This window comes from Megachile rotundata, chromosome 3, assembly GCF_050947335.1.
Source record: "Megachile rotundata isolate GNS110a chromosome 3, iyMegRotu1, whole genome shotgun sequence".
Lineage (NCBI taxonomy): Eukaryota > Metazoa > Arthropoda > Insecta > Hymenoptera > Megachilidae > Megachile > Megachile rotundata.
In genome coordinates this window covers 7,670,543-7,685,458 of record NC_134985.1, presented here as the reverse complement: position 1 = coordinate 7,685,458, position 14,916 = coordinate 7,670,543, and the positions used below count along the sequence as shown (strand labels likewise).

At 27.9% G+C, this 14,916-nt stretch overlaps 1 protein-coding gene across 2 annotated transcripts in view; it reads left to right on the top strand.

Annotated features, from left to right (window-relative positions):
* Positions 1-14,916, top strand: part of Agps (alkyldihydroxyacetonephosphate synthase) — a 47,043-nt gene that overhangs the window by 18,204 nt on the left and 13,923 nt on the right. The window contains exon 3 of one of the 2 annotated variants that reach the window (XM_076529788.1): positions 1,724-2,017. In XM_076529788.1, coding sequence (XP_076385903.1) covers positions 1,724-2,017 — 294 coding nt within the window. The remainder of the gene's footprint in view (positions 1-1,723; positions 2,018-14,916) is intronic. The other variant, XM_003704753.3, reaches the window with a different exon arrangement.

The window sequence follows — 14,916 nt, the reverse complement described above, 5'->3', positions numbered from 1 at the left end:
TTTAAACGAAAAAATAATAAGAAACAGTAAGTAATAAATATTGCAGTAAATTACTTGCTGATTAAGAAAATTTCGTTTCAATATTTCACATAATTTTTCATCAAGTTTTCGTAATCGACTGTTTCGTTTATCTGTGTCTTGCTATCTACTATGTACCTTTGCAGTGAATGTCTCGTTTGAAACTCGTTTCGTTCGTGTGTCGTAAGCCACATGCAAGAAATTCCATCTTCTTCATGTTTGCTCTGTCAGTCGTAAGAATTCGGTTAAGTACACTTGCTTCTGTTCAACAAATGGACTCTAATGAACGTAAACGAATACATGATAGGTGCATAATCATACACGTTGGCTCTGTGATAAATTTCTTGTGTTTCTCGAATAGTCATGTATATAATCGACATTTGAGCTGAACTTACAGTCACGATTGACTGATTCTATGACTAATTTTCTGTATACTGGTCTCCATGATTATTTGATCTTATTTTAAATATAATTTGACTTGAACAAATTAAGGTTATAGTAAGATTAATCAAATTAACTCATGATTTTCATTTTGCAATATTATTTATTTATTTATATTATTAAAATTTTATAAATGGTACTTACTGCTAGCATTATTTTACTGTTGAAAATATTATTAACACTGAAAATAATAGTAAAATATTATAAAATACAGCATAGTTTTTTTTAAATATAAAATTTGTTTACTTTCAATAAATACAAGTAGATTCAATAACTCTTAATTTCTATCTTTTTACTTAAATGTGTCAAATAATTAGCAACATATGCTATCAAATATCTGATAAACAATATAACTTTTCTAATCAACAATATTCATTTTCTAATATAAAATTTCACTCAAAAGTGCAAAAAATAAATAATAAATTTTTATTCATTATCTTCATCCAGTGTGACTAACAATAAATAATACGTAAAAAAGTTAATTGTGTAAAAATTAGAACTTGAAACAATATCTTTAAAATATTATCTGATATTTTTTAAACCTTATGTTAGGATTGTCTAAGAGAATTTAAAATTCTAATATGTAATGACATTCGATCTATAAACACACGTGGCTAGATTCACAAGAAGACACTAATAAGATATATTAATTAAACACATCTAACAGCAGTTAGATTTTTACTTCTAATAGTTGACGTTGGATTTTAGCAGTTAGCTTCTTCACATTGTACTATAATATTTATGCAGCGAAAAATGATGAAGGTTTTGCGTATTTTACCGTACTCATAAAGTTACGTAAAGAAATTAGCCATAGAATTGTAAATAAACTTTACTTATGTTTGTTTATCTCTAAAATACAAAATTAAAAAACATTTATTCTAACATTATCAGGTACATTTTGAAATGCAAAATGAAATGAACATTTATAAAAGCACATAGTCTTATGAAAATACGTAGTTCATGTTGAAGTATTTGCAGGAAACGATTGTATGAAGCATTTAAATCTATCATCGGTATATTAATATTGAGACTAGTATTTATATTAATTATTTATTAATTTAATAATTTCATAATTACGCAATCGAGTCACTCAAAGGTTAAATTATTTAATTTTCTTTTGTTCAACGTAAACAAACGTTTAAAAAATATTTATTTTTATATATTCAAGAAAATATATCATTTTTTGTATAAATTTTAATACAGATTGTAGAAACAATATTTATTATGTGTTTTCGTTATCATGTAATAAATCTAATAATAATAGAGAATGTTTATAGGTATCCTATCGGAAACAAGGAACTTCCGTACTTCACGCAGTGGGTCAAAGACGTATTTGATGTAAATCTGAGCACCTATGCACCAGCTCAACCGCCTCCAACGAATTTACCGGAACCAATTGTTTCGCCGGAATTGTTGGAGGGAATTCGAGATCTAAAAATCGAATATTCCACGAAAGGTATCGATCGATTGGTTAGATCACACGGACATACACTTCGTGATATTTATCTTTTGAGGCACGGATCGTACAAGCGAATACCAGATATTGTTGTATGGCCAAGTGAGTAAGTTAAAATTGTTCATAAATTACTAATAATTTTTTTTACTTAATTTAAAACACATTGCTTTTTTTATTTAGTCAGTATCTTAGTTTAAAAATTACACTGTTTATTAATAAATATTTAATTTACATAGTTTTTTATTTCTGAAAGTATATATTTTATAATTAGTATGAATTAAACTATAGAGGTATACAATTTGCCAACTTGTATAATATTTGGTTTTTATTTTTTAATTTATTTGTTGTAAGTATTATTCCATTCTTCATTCACCTAATTTTCAACCAACAAGCATGCAACCATTTAGTATTTCATATTACAATTATAAAAATCTACTGTCCATTATTTGTGACACTCATAATAAAAGTGGGGCGACTATATTTTCTAAAAATTTGAATCGATCAAATTTGTTAAAAATTTGATTACCTATATTTTCATATGTCTAAAAAATATAGCAAATCAAGTCTTCTTGAAGAATGTTACTATTTTATATTTCACTTTATCAGTGGAATACTCTTGTAATTATACTACATAAATTAATTCTATAAATTTTCTATTTTGCTGTTTCTTAATTAAATTGGGAAATGTCGGACAACGTATATTTATTTTTGTGTTATGTACAATTTAATTTTGGAACATATACATTAATGATTTATTATTGAAACGGTAGGAGCATATACTTTGATTAGTTTCATTTACTAAACTTGATTCTAGTTTTATGTACATATTACCCTATTTTGCACAATGACTCTTTTTGACAAACGTTATTTCTAGTTATCGTTGGGTTTCGTTTACATACTCTTTCACTTAAACTCTTTACACAGTTTTACACAATCGATGCTAGCTAGCTAGCATAACGGTGGGTCAAGCGAGAGTTCTCAAACCTTGGCTTAGTTATACACTGCAATTTTCGGAATGCGCTTTTGCACTACACCTTAGTTGCGAAGTATATGTACACGTGTGAAATTCAATAGGTACACATGTGTTTCATGTACTTTCACTATTATATTATATTTTACATAAATTTACGTTATTATGTAAAATACGTATTATTATGTAAATCATTTATATTGTTATAAAATATCATTTAGATGAAAATCAAGGTAGTTAATATTATCTTTTTGGGAGAATATAGAATAATATAGATATTAGTACTATTATTGTTTTGCAACGGTAATGTTTAAAAAACAATTCTAAATAAGGTGAAGTGGGGTAAGTGGGGTAAGTAACATGAGCGAAATTTCTCCATTTAGTATGTTTGTTTCCTTGTTTTGTTTCACTATATCCCCTTTTATATTTCAGCTAAGAGTACTTGTTTGCAGTATAGAGTACTTGCATAATGCAGTAAAAAGCATTTCATAGCAGATTTGTTAATAATTCTGCTCTTGTCCCATTGCACATGAAATAAAGTTTCAAAGTATTTAACTTCAAGTTACGCTGTTACCCCATTTTCGGGGAAAGTGCAGAGTAGTTGACATTTTAAACAGTTTCCTATCAAAAGCAAAATGTACAAGGAAAATTAAGGTTCTAGTTAATATTAATTAAATAGTAGTCATTGTGCAAAGCGTTCGATATAGACAGCGCTAAGTATGTACGTAGCAGACTGAAATTACTTACGTTTAAATAACAACTTTACAAAAACCAGTCTGCACTTGCCCCACTTCACCTTATATCTGAATTTTGAATGAAACAAATATATTCATATACAATGTAAACGATATGAAAGGTATTCTAATTTATACGGACACTTAGATTTGCGTCAATATTATCCATAAGAAAATATGTTTTGGATAAAAATATAATTGTTTAGACAGCAGCATGTCTCAGTGTTATTAGCTTTGTTTATTTATTTAAATAATACCTAAAGTAAAAAAATAAGTAAATTGCAGATGATATGTGAACTGCCTAAAACATTGATTCTTTTGCTGAAAGTTGATGAAAGTTGACATTTTTACAAAAATTTCTTAACAAATTCTGTCATTTAAAATAGACCTATTATCCGTCATTTTGACGGGTTCCGTAAATCTAGTGTTAAAGGTTATGTGAAGGTCAGTTGTGCTTTTTAAACGGGATCGTGTCTTTTAATCCTTCCTTGCATTTCCAATTTTGAAAAAAATGTACTTTTAAACTCTCACAAGTGATACTACTGAAAAAATACAAACAAATGTTTCCTATTAAAATAATTTATTTAAAAACATATGTTGTGAATTGTGAATTTGCAACATTGTATTAAACACAACAAATTGTATTTACAAAACGCAATGAATGTTTCCCAAACATTTGCTCATTATGAAATTTGCTATTCATTTATATTTGACAAAATACAAGAATTTCATAGAATATTATTTTGTGAAATATAATTGCAACATGATGCAACGAAGGGTTAATGCATCATACGCTGTAGCTGAACATTCTCTTTAAAGAAGAGTATGGTAATCGTGAGCTACATGGGAATCAGCGCTGATGACCTTGGTTTTGATATATGATGCTGAGGATATGATTCTTGTAAAAAATTTGTTGACGATCTCTAATATTTTTGAGGTATTTGTGAACAAATTTTTATTTACGTTACTCGCTCGCAAAAATCTAAACCCAACCAATAACAATCTGACAAGTAAATGAGAGTAGCGAACGATGGAGACCCGAGTTTATTTATTCACTTTGTTCTCGTGTAGGATAGGTATAAGATTGGATCAAATATCTTTGGAGCGAGTATGACTTTCCCACTTGCTTCTATTCCATTGATTCTTTATTTTTTTTACAAAAAAATAATACACATTAATAAACATTAATAGACATTAATAGCAACTTGATTTCTTTGTAAAAATTATCATTTTATAGGCGTAATCTTTCAGTATATCAAAAATAGTAATTTGAAAGCGTTACGATATATCAAAAATAAAGATCTACCCCAAAATACCGACGTCTATGATTCCGACAGCTAAAATCACGTAAAATCCCGACGGTTCAAAATACCGACACATGAAAATCAGACGTTATTTTGATATTTTATTAATTTTTGTAATATTTATAGAAATGAGTTGAATTTGAAAATTAAGCAAATACTTAATTTCTAAAAGGATATAGTATATATGTATATTTAACATGATTAATCTAATGAACACAAAAAGTATATAATTAAAGTATCAAAATAATACCATAATTTTAAAATATTTAGAAAGAAACATTGTTTGCAATACGGAGGTAATCTATTTGGGCGATCGTTATTCTTTTGCACTATGATTTATTTCTTATATGCGTCAGTTAGGTCTAATTCATCACTGCTACAATATTAAAACAGACAAAGAAAGTTGAAATGTCATGTCAATTTGGTATTATGCAATCGTTGTCTATGAAAATTGTAATTGGACTGTAACTCCAAATTGAAGCATATTAAAAATTTGAGTAAAATTGTTTATATCTGAAATACGAGTGCGTGCTAGTCAGATTCGTGAAAATAGTGCAAGGCGTTATCAATGGTCATTATTCTGGTTTCTCCATCAACTGTCGCTTACAAAAATAAATATACAAATAAAATTTAACAATCTTGAAATAGTTTGTCTAATTTAGCAATTTGAAGGGGAATGTCATTTATAAGAAATAAAGAAATAATTGCAATCGGGTTCATAGGTGTCCGCATTGTGGGAGTCACCCAAAAAATAGTAACTATAAAACACAACCAATTTTTTTCATGAATATTTACAAAGGTGTAGGAGTCCTATAATCTGATTAGGAAAACTTACTCAGAGTTATGTTCTTAACATGACAAGATCAAGGTTATTGCAAATAACTTCTTGGTAGAACATAATTATCAAAAGTGTTAATCCACCTATATTGAAAAATGATTAGTTTAGATGATATTTCAATTTAAATATTTCTATTAAACCATGATTCTCTTGCTAAAATATCGGTCTTATTTAAGGGAGAGGTATAATGTAGTGACCTTTCATATCACGACATTTTTTAAATCGATAAACTAATAATTGTTTCATACTGTGCGATACAAGTATGACTATAAGCGATAGTTTATGAGCCATATTTGACTCATAGTTGTCCGTTGCATTACACTACATTACATTACATTACATTGCGGTTAATTACATCGCATTTCAACTATATAATAATTCATTTATTTGCTAACTTAATGATGGAATATGGGGAGGTTATTATATTTAATAAAACAAAAACACAGTAACTTTAAAAAGACTAAATGAATTTATTATTTAAGAAAAACGACTTGGAAGGACCTCTTATAAATTTGTTAATTAAACTTGATTTATAAATATTGTAAAAGCAATTCTAAATAACCTACTATATTTTTATACGTGTGAAAAATTATTATCAGGAAACACAACAACGATAAAATATATAGATTTTTTTTTTAACACACAAAGGTCCGATCAAAATCAAGCGGTATCTTACAAGTAATCGATCAACGCACGAACTTGATTATCGACTTCTCAATACATACATTTATTTTTGCTAATTTCATTGAAATGAAAATTCAACACTTAAATTAGATAATTCAGTGGTTCCAACTCATTGTTAAATGCTGCAATTATAAGTGTAATTAAGTTATACTTCTTCCTGATTACATATTTACCTTACGCATAACTGATAATCTTTTTCTGTTTAAAAGCATTTATTTTTTTCTATTAGGAACTTCTACACAACTTTTCATACTTTCTAGTTTTATTGCTGCTTTTTATACCATAGTTCAGACATCAATGTGCGAAATATGGATGTAAGTTTGAATAATGTAGTTTGTTATGAACATCGCAAATAGAAGCATGAAATTATGTGCCCGAAGGAATACGACCTCTCGAAATAAAAGACATGAAATCTTAAAAAATTGATTCATTACGCTTTGCTCACTTGTTATGCGTTGGAAGATGATACGACAAGTGTTTAATATATTTTTTTTATTTCAATAAGTCATAAAGTTACGTTTGATTGCCATGTTGTTTCTAACTGATTGTGAAACCTGATGTTCACGCGTGACCTCTCTTCCGTGCTTATTCACTGTGATTATGTGTCCATCTTCGTTGTTTTTGAATGAGACGTAATGTGGCAGAAGGTAAATTTACTTCCGTACTTGCGTTGATAAATGTTAATTTTTAAATGAAAAACTAGCAACTGCCGTTAGTCTACTCAGTTTATTCGATTTTAATAGTTTCTCTGTTTTCTCTCTTAAATAATATTAGTTACTTGATCATGTGTACTGTAATTGCTTCATTTTTTATAGCGTATAAATAATTCATGTGAAAAAATATTTTTATGTATTTCACTCTTTCCAAGCTTTTTGGATATTTTACTGCATTTACAATTTAAGCTGACTAGTATTATTTTGTTTCAAAAAGACATAAAACTTTAGAAAGTGCTCAAAGTAGTACTGTAATAATAATATTATTACATTAACATGTATAATATTAAAGTTTATATTAATTAATATTCATATTACTAATAATATTATATATCAATATTAGTAGGTCTGTTTGATTGAGGCGCTCCGCTAACCTAACAATGTTGAGCGAGCGAGTAAATTTCACACTTGTAAAGCAAACATAGTCAACCGTGTCATCCGGTTGAATTGGTTGAGTGGTGCAAGAGAAAAACGTGGACAAAAAAGTTGAAAAGTCAAGTACATAAGCGCGAGCAAATTCAATTTTGCATTGAAATCTACGAGGATCTGGTTTTTCGGTAATTATTCCTCCGTGGTACGTCCGATTTAAAATTTTTTTTTCTATGTCCATCTGGATGTATATACGCATGTGCGTGCAAAATTTGATGAGAATTGGTTGAGTGGTGCAAAAGAAAAACGCGGACAAAGAAGTTGCAAAGTCAAGTATAAGAGCTTCGCTCGCCTTCGGCTCGCTCGCTCAATAATATAGTATAATAATATTATTATAATATTAGTATAACAAATGCATTGAATTAAACTTTTAATGTTTTATATTAATTGCTAATTTTCTTAAATGTTCTTCCACTATTTAATGTTTCTTTTAGTAATGTTGCTTTCAACAATTTAAGAATATTCATAGATTAATTGATGTACAGGTAGTGGCGTGTTCTTGTATTCACGTCTTGAAATGTTGCTAGTGGTTACCATTACTGTCAATATTCATACGTGCAAAATATGCAATATGGCTACACCGGCGAAAAATATCCATATAGTGTGTCTAGTTAATCTAGACATGTGTAAATACCTTATAAAGTATAGATGACAAGAAAAAATATGTAGGGTATCAAAGGACACATGTAATACATATATTTGTTTTACCTTAAAATGACCTTGAAGATCAAATTGAAATTTTTAAATAGTACCTCTTCTTTTATACGAATAAAAGAAACCAAATTGCTGATTTTACTGGTATTATGCTTTAATACTTCTTTATGAAGCATATTGCAAAGTATCAATTCAGATAGTATGTCATTTTATTTAAAAATTTAGACATGATCTTCACAAGGCGTCTCGCAAGGTTAAATAAATATATGCATCACAAATGTCCCGTGATATCGCTTGAAGTTTCCCTGAAATATTTTCTTTGTCATCTATGTTTTTCAAGATATCCACAGGCTTCCACGTGTATTGCACATTGGATGCATCAGAAATGTTTTATGCGTAAGGTATTTATCCTCGGTTTAGCACACTTATGCTTATTAACATTAGAATAAGAAAGGACTTATCAATTCTGTTCGAATGAATTATTTACCTATAGCGAAGTAAGTTCCTCCAACCATTTCTTTATTCAAGACAGTGCCATTTATGTACTTTACATTAGAACTTCTCAATAATATTAAAACCACAGCACAGTAACAAGTATTCGCGTCAAGTTAGTGTAAATATCGAATTGCATGGTATTGTTTCTGAATTTTGAAGGTTCAAATTAAATGATATCTTGCATGATATATTGCATTTTTCATATAGCAATATATTAATATGCTGCATTAATTGTAGTATCACATTATATCGTAATAACAAAGTACAGTAACCACAATATGTGTTATTCTCCGTCACATTATTTCTTGTTAGAAACGCTGTATGTTTACACATGTTACTTACATGTGGAGATCTTCTAACCATAGCCTTGAAATAGTCAGCAATATTGGCGTAATAACGTCAATTTTCAACATAATACATGATGCAGAATTTTATTTGCAAAGAATGGTGTATTTTAAATAATAAATTTCTGTTTACTTTTTACCGTTAAGTGTAATCTTACGTCTAGAAACAGTAAAATAAAAATTATTATTTTTAAATTATTACAAATTAGTATAAAATATTGTATGTATAAGAAGCACTTAATATAAATAATTAAAAGTTTTTTTAATTAATATTTACAGACGTATTACTTGTAGGTAATATTTGGTTTTTATATTGACGGAATATGTATGTGTCCCATTCATAAGAATTCATCATATATTTACTTCGTTTACATAAAATAATATCTCATTATTACGATTACTCATATACTTTGTATCTTTTAATTAAAATATGCCATTCCTTATATAAGGTGAAGTGGGGTGAGTAAGCAGATTGGTTTTTTTAAAGTTGGTATTTAAACGTAAGTATTTTCACTCTGCTATGTAAATACTTAACCCTGTCGATGTCGAACGCTTGGCACAATTACTACTATTTAATTAATATTAGCTAGGACCTTAATTTTCCTTGTACATTTTGATTTTGATAGGAGATTGTTTAAAATGTCAACTACTCTGCACGTTTCCCGAAAATGGGGTAAGAGCATAACTTGAAGTTAAATACTTTGAAACTTTATTTCATGTGCAATGGGGTAAGAGCAGAATTGTTAACAAATCTGCTATAAAATGCTTTTTACTGCATTATGCAAATACTCTATACTGCAAACAAGTACTCTTAGCTGAAATATAAAAGGGAATATAGTGAAACAAAACAAGGAAACAAACATAAATGGAGAAATTTCGCTCATATTCTAATAAAAATAGCCTGTATACGCACTTGCCCCGTTTACGGACTTACCCCACTTCACCTTATTTTGCAATATAGATTTTGTTGAAAAATGACGACACCAATTAAATTTGATTAGTATCCTTATTTCGTGCCTCTGATTTAAATAAACAAGTAATAAACTATTAATTTACCAGTGCATTTCACTAACCCCTTGTCTTATGGATTTATTTATCAGGTTCATCAGTCGGAACTAATTAATCATAGATACAGTATTAAAACAGAGAACAAAAGTTGAAACCTTATGTCAATTTTGCATTCAGAAATTCTTGACTATGCAAATTATAATTGTACTTAAACGTCAGATTGAAGCGTATTAAATATTCAAATAAGATTTCTCACAGTTGAAGCGTGAATGCGTCACGTGTGGAAGATCGTATTATAAGACAAGTTAATTATTATTTATAGATTTTAATATTATATTACATAAAATATTTATGCATCCTCATAATTTTTTACTTAGGATGCAGTATGTCCACCAATATGATTCTCAGTAATATATTTTTTGTTGTAACGTGATTATAATGATTAATTTAGATTGGATACTGGTTTTAACAATTGCGTCCATGTTTTTTTAATTGAAGTTAGGTAATCCATACGTAATATGTAAAATGTACAAAATATGCAAAATAATGATTACATTCTCGAATATACAGTGAAATATTTTGATTTTAATCTTACTGTTTATTTATTTTTTATCAAAGTAGACAGTTGTATGAACATCCGCAGTTTAAGTATCATCTTTTATGTAATTCAGTGCGAAATTGCTAAATTAGGTCTAGGTAAACTTAATTAAGAAATTTTTTCATGGTCTACTAGTTGCTGTTGTAATAAGTAATATATGTGTATAATATTGTCATAAAATAGTGAAAAATAATGAAACTATAATAGACAGGAAATAAAATAATAACGGCAAAATGTATTAACGTTCTTTGTGTATTGTTACAGTTTTAAGCCATAACATATACTCATAATTACGAAATGAAGTTAACATATAAAGGACCAAAATATGATACCAATACGTCTATATACATATAATAACTCTAATATACACATAATTATTTTACATTGCAGTGAAAAATTTCAAAATATATTTAAATGGATATTTTACTGAAATTGGGTAAAATATGCACAAAATGGAACAGGTTATATCTCAGATATATTTATTATTTATAGAAGAATGATAAAACATCATTCAAAAAATGTTTCTTCCGACTGATTTGTTCTCTGAAATTAATGAAAGTAGATTAGAAATACTTTTTGTGATGTCACAAAAGGAGAAGATAGTACGTTTTACACAAAACACTTTATGTGCAAATTTTATTACATGGATTCTCTAAATGTCTATTTATTCGTATTCCGTATAATGTTATTACATTACATAATCTGAATTCTCATTCGAAATATAATACGTGTAATTCAACAGCAACAATAATACTTTTGTCGCTTCGAAAATATATGTGAAATAGGTAGAGTAAGGCAGTCAAACTATTGTGAAATTAGTACATTACTATGTATATGTTCTTTCGTGTAATTGCAGAATTGTTACAGAATAAAATGACAGTCAAATTGTATACTTTATGGATCTAAATAATCTGTAGAAATATTGTGTAAGAAAGAAAGAATCGCCGTAAAAAGAGGGTCTTTTTAACCCATTTTAGGACCATCACAAATTAATCCAAAACATAATCCAAATGATACCGTATCAAATGATGTACTCTGATACTTAAAGAAAAATCGTATAGTGTCACAAAATCCTAATAGGTTTGCATAGAATCTTCATTGCCGCAACAATTTGTTTGCGAAAATATATATGTTTAAAAATTTAATTATATAAAATATATTAATACGAAGAAATCACTGGTAAATCGGTGTAGAATGTAGTTGTCTATAATTCCACGGGTTTCAAGATGTCGAGTCCACCATGGTGGTAATAATTCTATTTCTTTTTACTTTTATAAAATTTCTGTTGTGCAAAATTTGTTTAATTTTATATCTATTTTAAGACTGAAAAGTCACAGTATAAAAAATACACTAGTGCATTAGAAATACACTGTATATTAAAATATGTATTACACTATTAAAAATACTATGCGTATTTTTGACACATACACGATACATATTTTATTAACATTTTCATGTCTACTTATAATTGTGAGTACATAATGCATCAAAGATATGTCTCTGATTCGATCTTTTATACCAACAATATCGACATCTGCGTTTGAACAAATTTGAAAAAACAATTAGAATAGAGATCATATCTGACAGCAAAGATCAGCAAAGATATACAGGCAACGTTTGCAGAATTCTGCGTACGACTTCTTAAAACTGATACAAGATAAAGCAAAAATTATCTGTATTCAAATACATTATGGACACAAAATGTGTGGGAAAGAAATATGGCACTCGACAAAAATGTAGAGCCAAATATATCAGAATTTAAACCAAAATAAAATCTGACAATGAGTGTGATCATACGAACACTTATTATAGTTCTGTAACATTGTATGTGTACTGCAATTTATATATTGATATTTTTGTTCTGTTTCTTGCTTTTTCTAATGAAAGGACATTATTACGAAATTTGTTTGTTCAAAAAGTAAAATAATTTTTTTATATTACAATATAGCACAGCAAGAAATGTTCTGCGGTTGCAAATAAAAGATTATGGATTCACATCTTGTTATACTCCTTTTCGAATTTTTTAAAAATTATTTCTTTATGTATGTAAATTCATATTTACTAACTTTCCGTTTACAACTTATTGAAATTGTATAAATTAATAAAATTATTGAAGTTCGATTAATGAATTAGGTTAATAGAATTTTATTGACATTGTTTCTAACATCTCGTTATTATTAATGATCGTAGATTGTAGCTCAACAAGATTTTGTAAAATTAAATTATTATACCTACTATTACAAGAGGTCTTTCTTTATAGCTCATTTTTCTATTTGAAGTATCACATTACTAGATTTTTTTTAATATAAACACTATTTTAAAATAAATAATTTTAGTAAAATACAACCGGAAAAGTCGATCATTGCAAATTGTCACAAAATATTTATTTATTTGTTTCACTTTAAGAAACTATAACTGAAATTTAATGAATAAGTATTTAAATACATAACAAACAATCTTAAACATCCAGAAAAATATGATTCTAGCGAGACTCGAACTTTGACTCTTGTAACATAAACAAATAGGATTTCTGACTGAGATACGTAATACAAAAATTATTTTCAGTTCAATCCATCTATTATATTGAACATTTTTAAAAATTGTTTTTTTAAATCTGCTGAAAAGTGCATTTATTGTTTAGACAAATAAATGCACTAATAATGAGTTTTCATTACAGAAGTAAGAATTAAACAAAGACATCAACCTTTCCTCATCATTTTTTTAGTGCCGCTCTAAAAGCGTTTTCACGTAATGGTACTTTAATAGTAAGCAAGTCAATTCTATTGAAGAGGCCAATACGAGGTGTGACCCAAAAGAAATGAGACACGTATATATTAACATTTAATTACTATGGATTATAAGAGACTGCAATTATCAGTCTATATTTTCTTTCGTTGATCATCAAAGATTCGAACCAGCTTTTTAACCAATTAAGTGTGTTTGACGACTATACCCGTTATGGAGATGTGGCAGAATTTTGTAGCATGACAACTATATCCGTCATGCGTAAAATTTTGTTACAATTTGATATTTAAATTGTAATTTTGGCGAAAACTAAATTATATTCGTAAATTGTAATATGTTTAAAATGTTTAGAGACCAACACGAAATGAAATAAACAAATAAAAAGTGTAAATGATTTGAGATGGATTCATAAATTCTTGAGAGCTAACTCGCCATCGCTTGATTATCGCGATACACACTGGTGCGCGCTTTGCAAAAAGATCGCCACAGTTAACTGGTTAATTTAATTCCAATTTTCATTGAGCGAGGTAATCGGCTACTGCATACTGTACATATACTGTATGCGATTTACCTAAGCTTATCTAAATACATTAAAAAGTTAACTGGTTCATTTAATTCCAATTTTCATTGAGCGAGGTAATCGGCTACTGCATACTGTACATGTACTGTACGCGACTTACCTAAGCTTATCTAAATACATTAAAAATCACTGATGTCAGCAAAAAATTACTGAGACAGAATTTGAAGAGTGTGAAGGATCATATATAACATTTACATATGCCTGTTTAACTTTACGATGACCTTCACACCCCTTGTCAATGTCATATTTAAATTTTTAAATAAAATAGCATATTTTGCGTCGTCTATATTGATTCTTCGCAATGTTTTACGTAAAAAAAAGTTAACGCAATATTAAAAAGTCAACAGTTCGTGAAACATTTTAAATTGAAAAAGATAATTCGTACAAGTTTGAACTATTTTACGAATTATTGATTTCTTGGAATATCTCACGTGCTATGGATGTCATAAAAAAAAGTTTGAAGTATTTCACAAATTTTTTATCTTTTTTGACATGACTTAATATTTTTTCACGCGGAATAATTCAAAGAATAGATCAGTGTAAGAAATAATACATGTATGTTACTTCACTTATCAAAAAAGTACATTTATTTACCAAGTATGCATATTTTTACGAAACTATGCACTGTTTTTTATACATAGGTTCTTTGAAATATTTTTAGTAAAAATATATTTCAGTACAATTATCGTTATATTAAGCATCATTAATTATTGTGTCAACAATTTCAAATTTTTTATTTTTGTAAGAAATGTCTCATTTTCAACTTTGAAATATCTTACGTACTATTGATTTCTTGGGTATTATAATTTAATACTTTTATATGCAAAATATTTTGAAAAATCGGTTCGTATAAAAAAGATATAATATCCAATTTAAAAATTTTAATTTGACCTTCATACATTTTT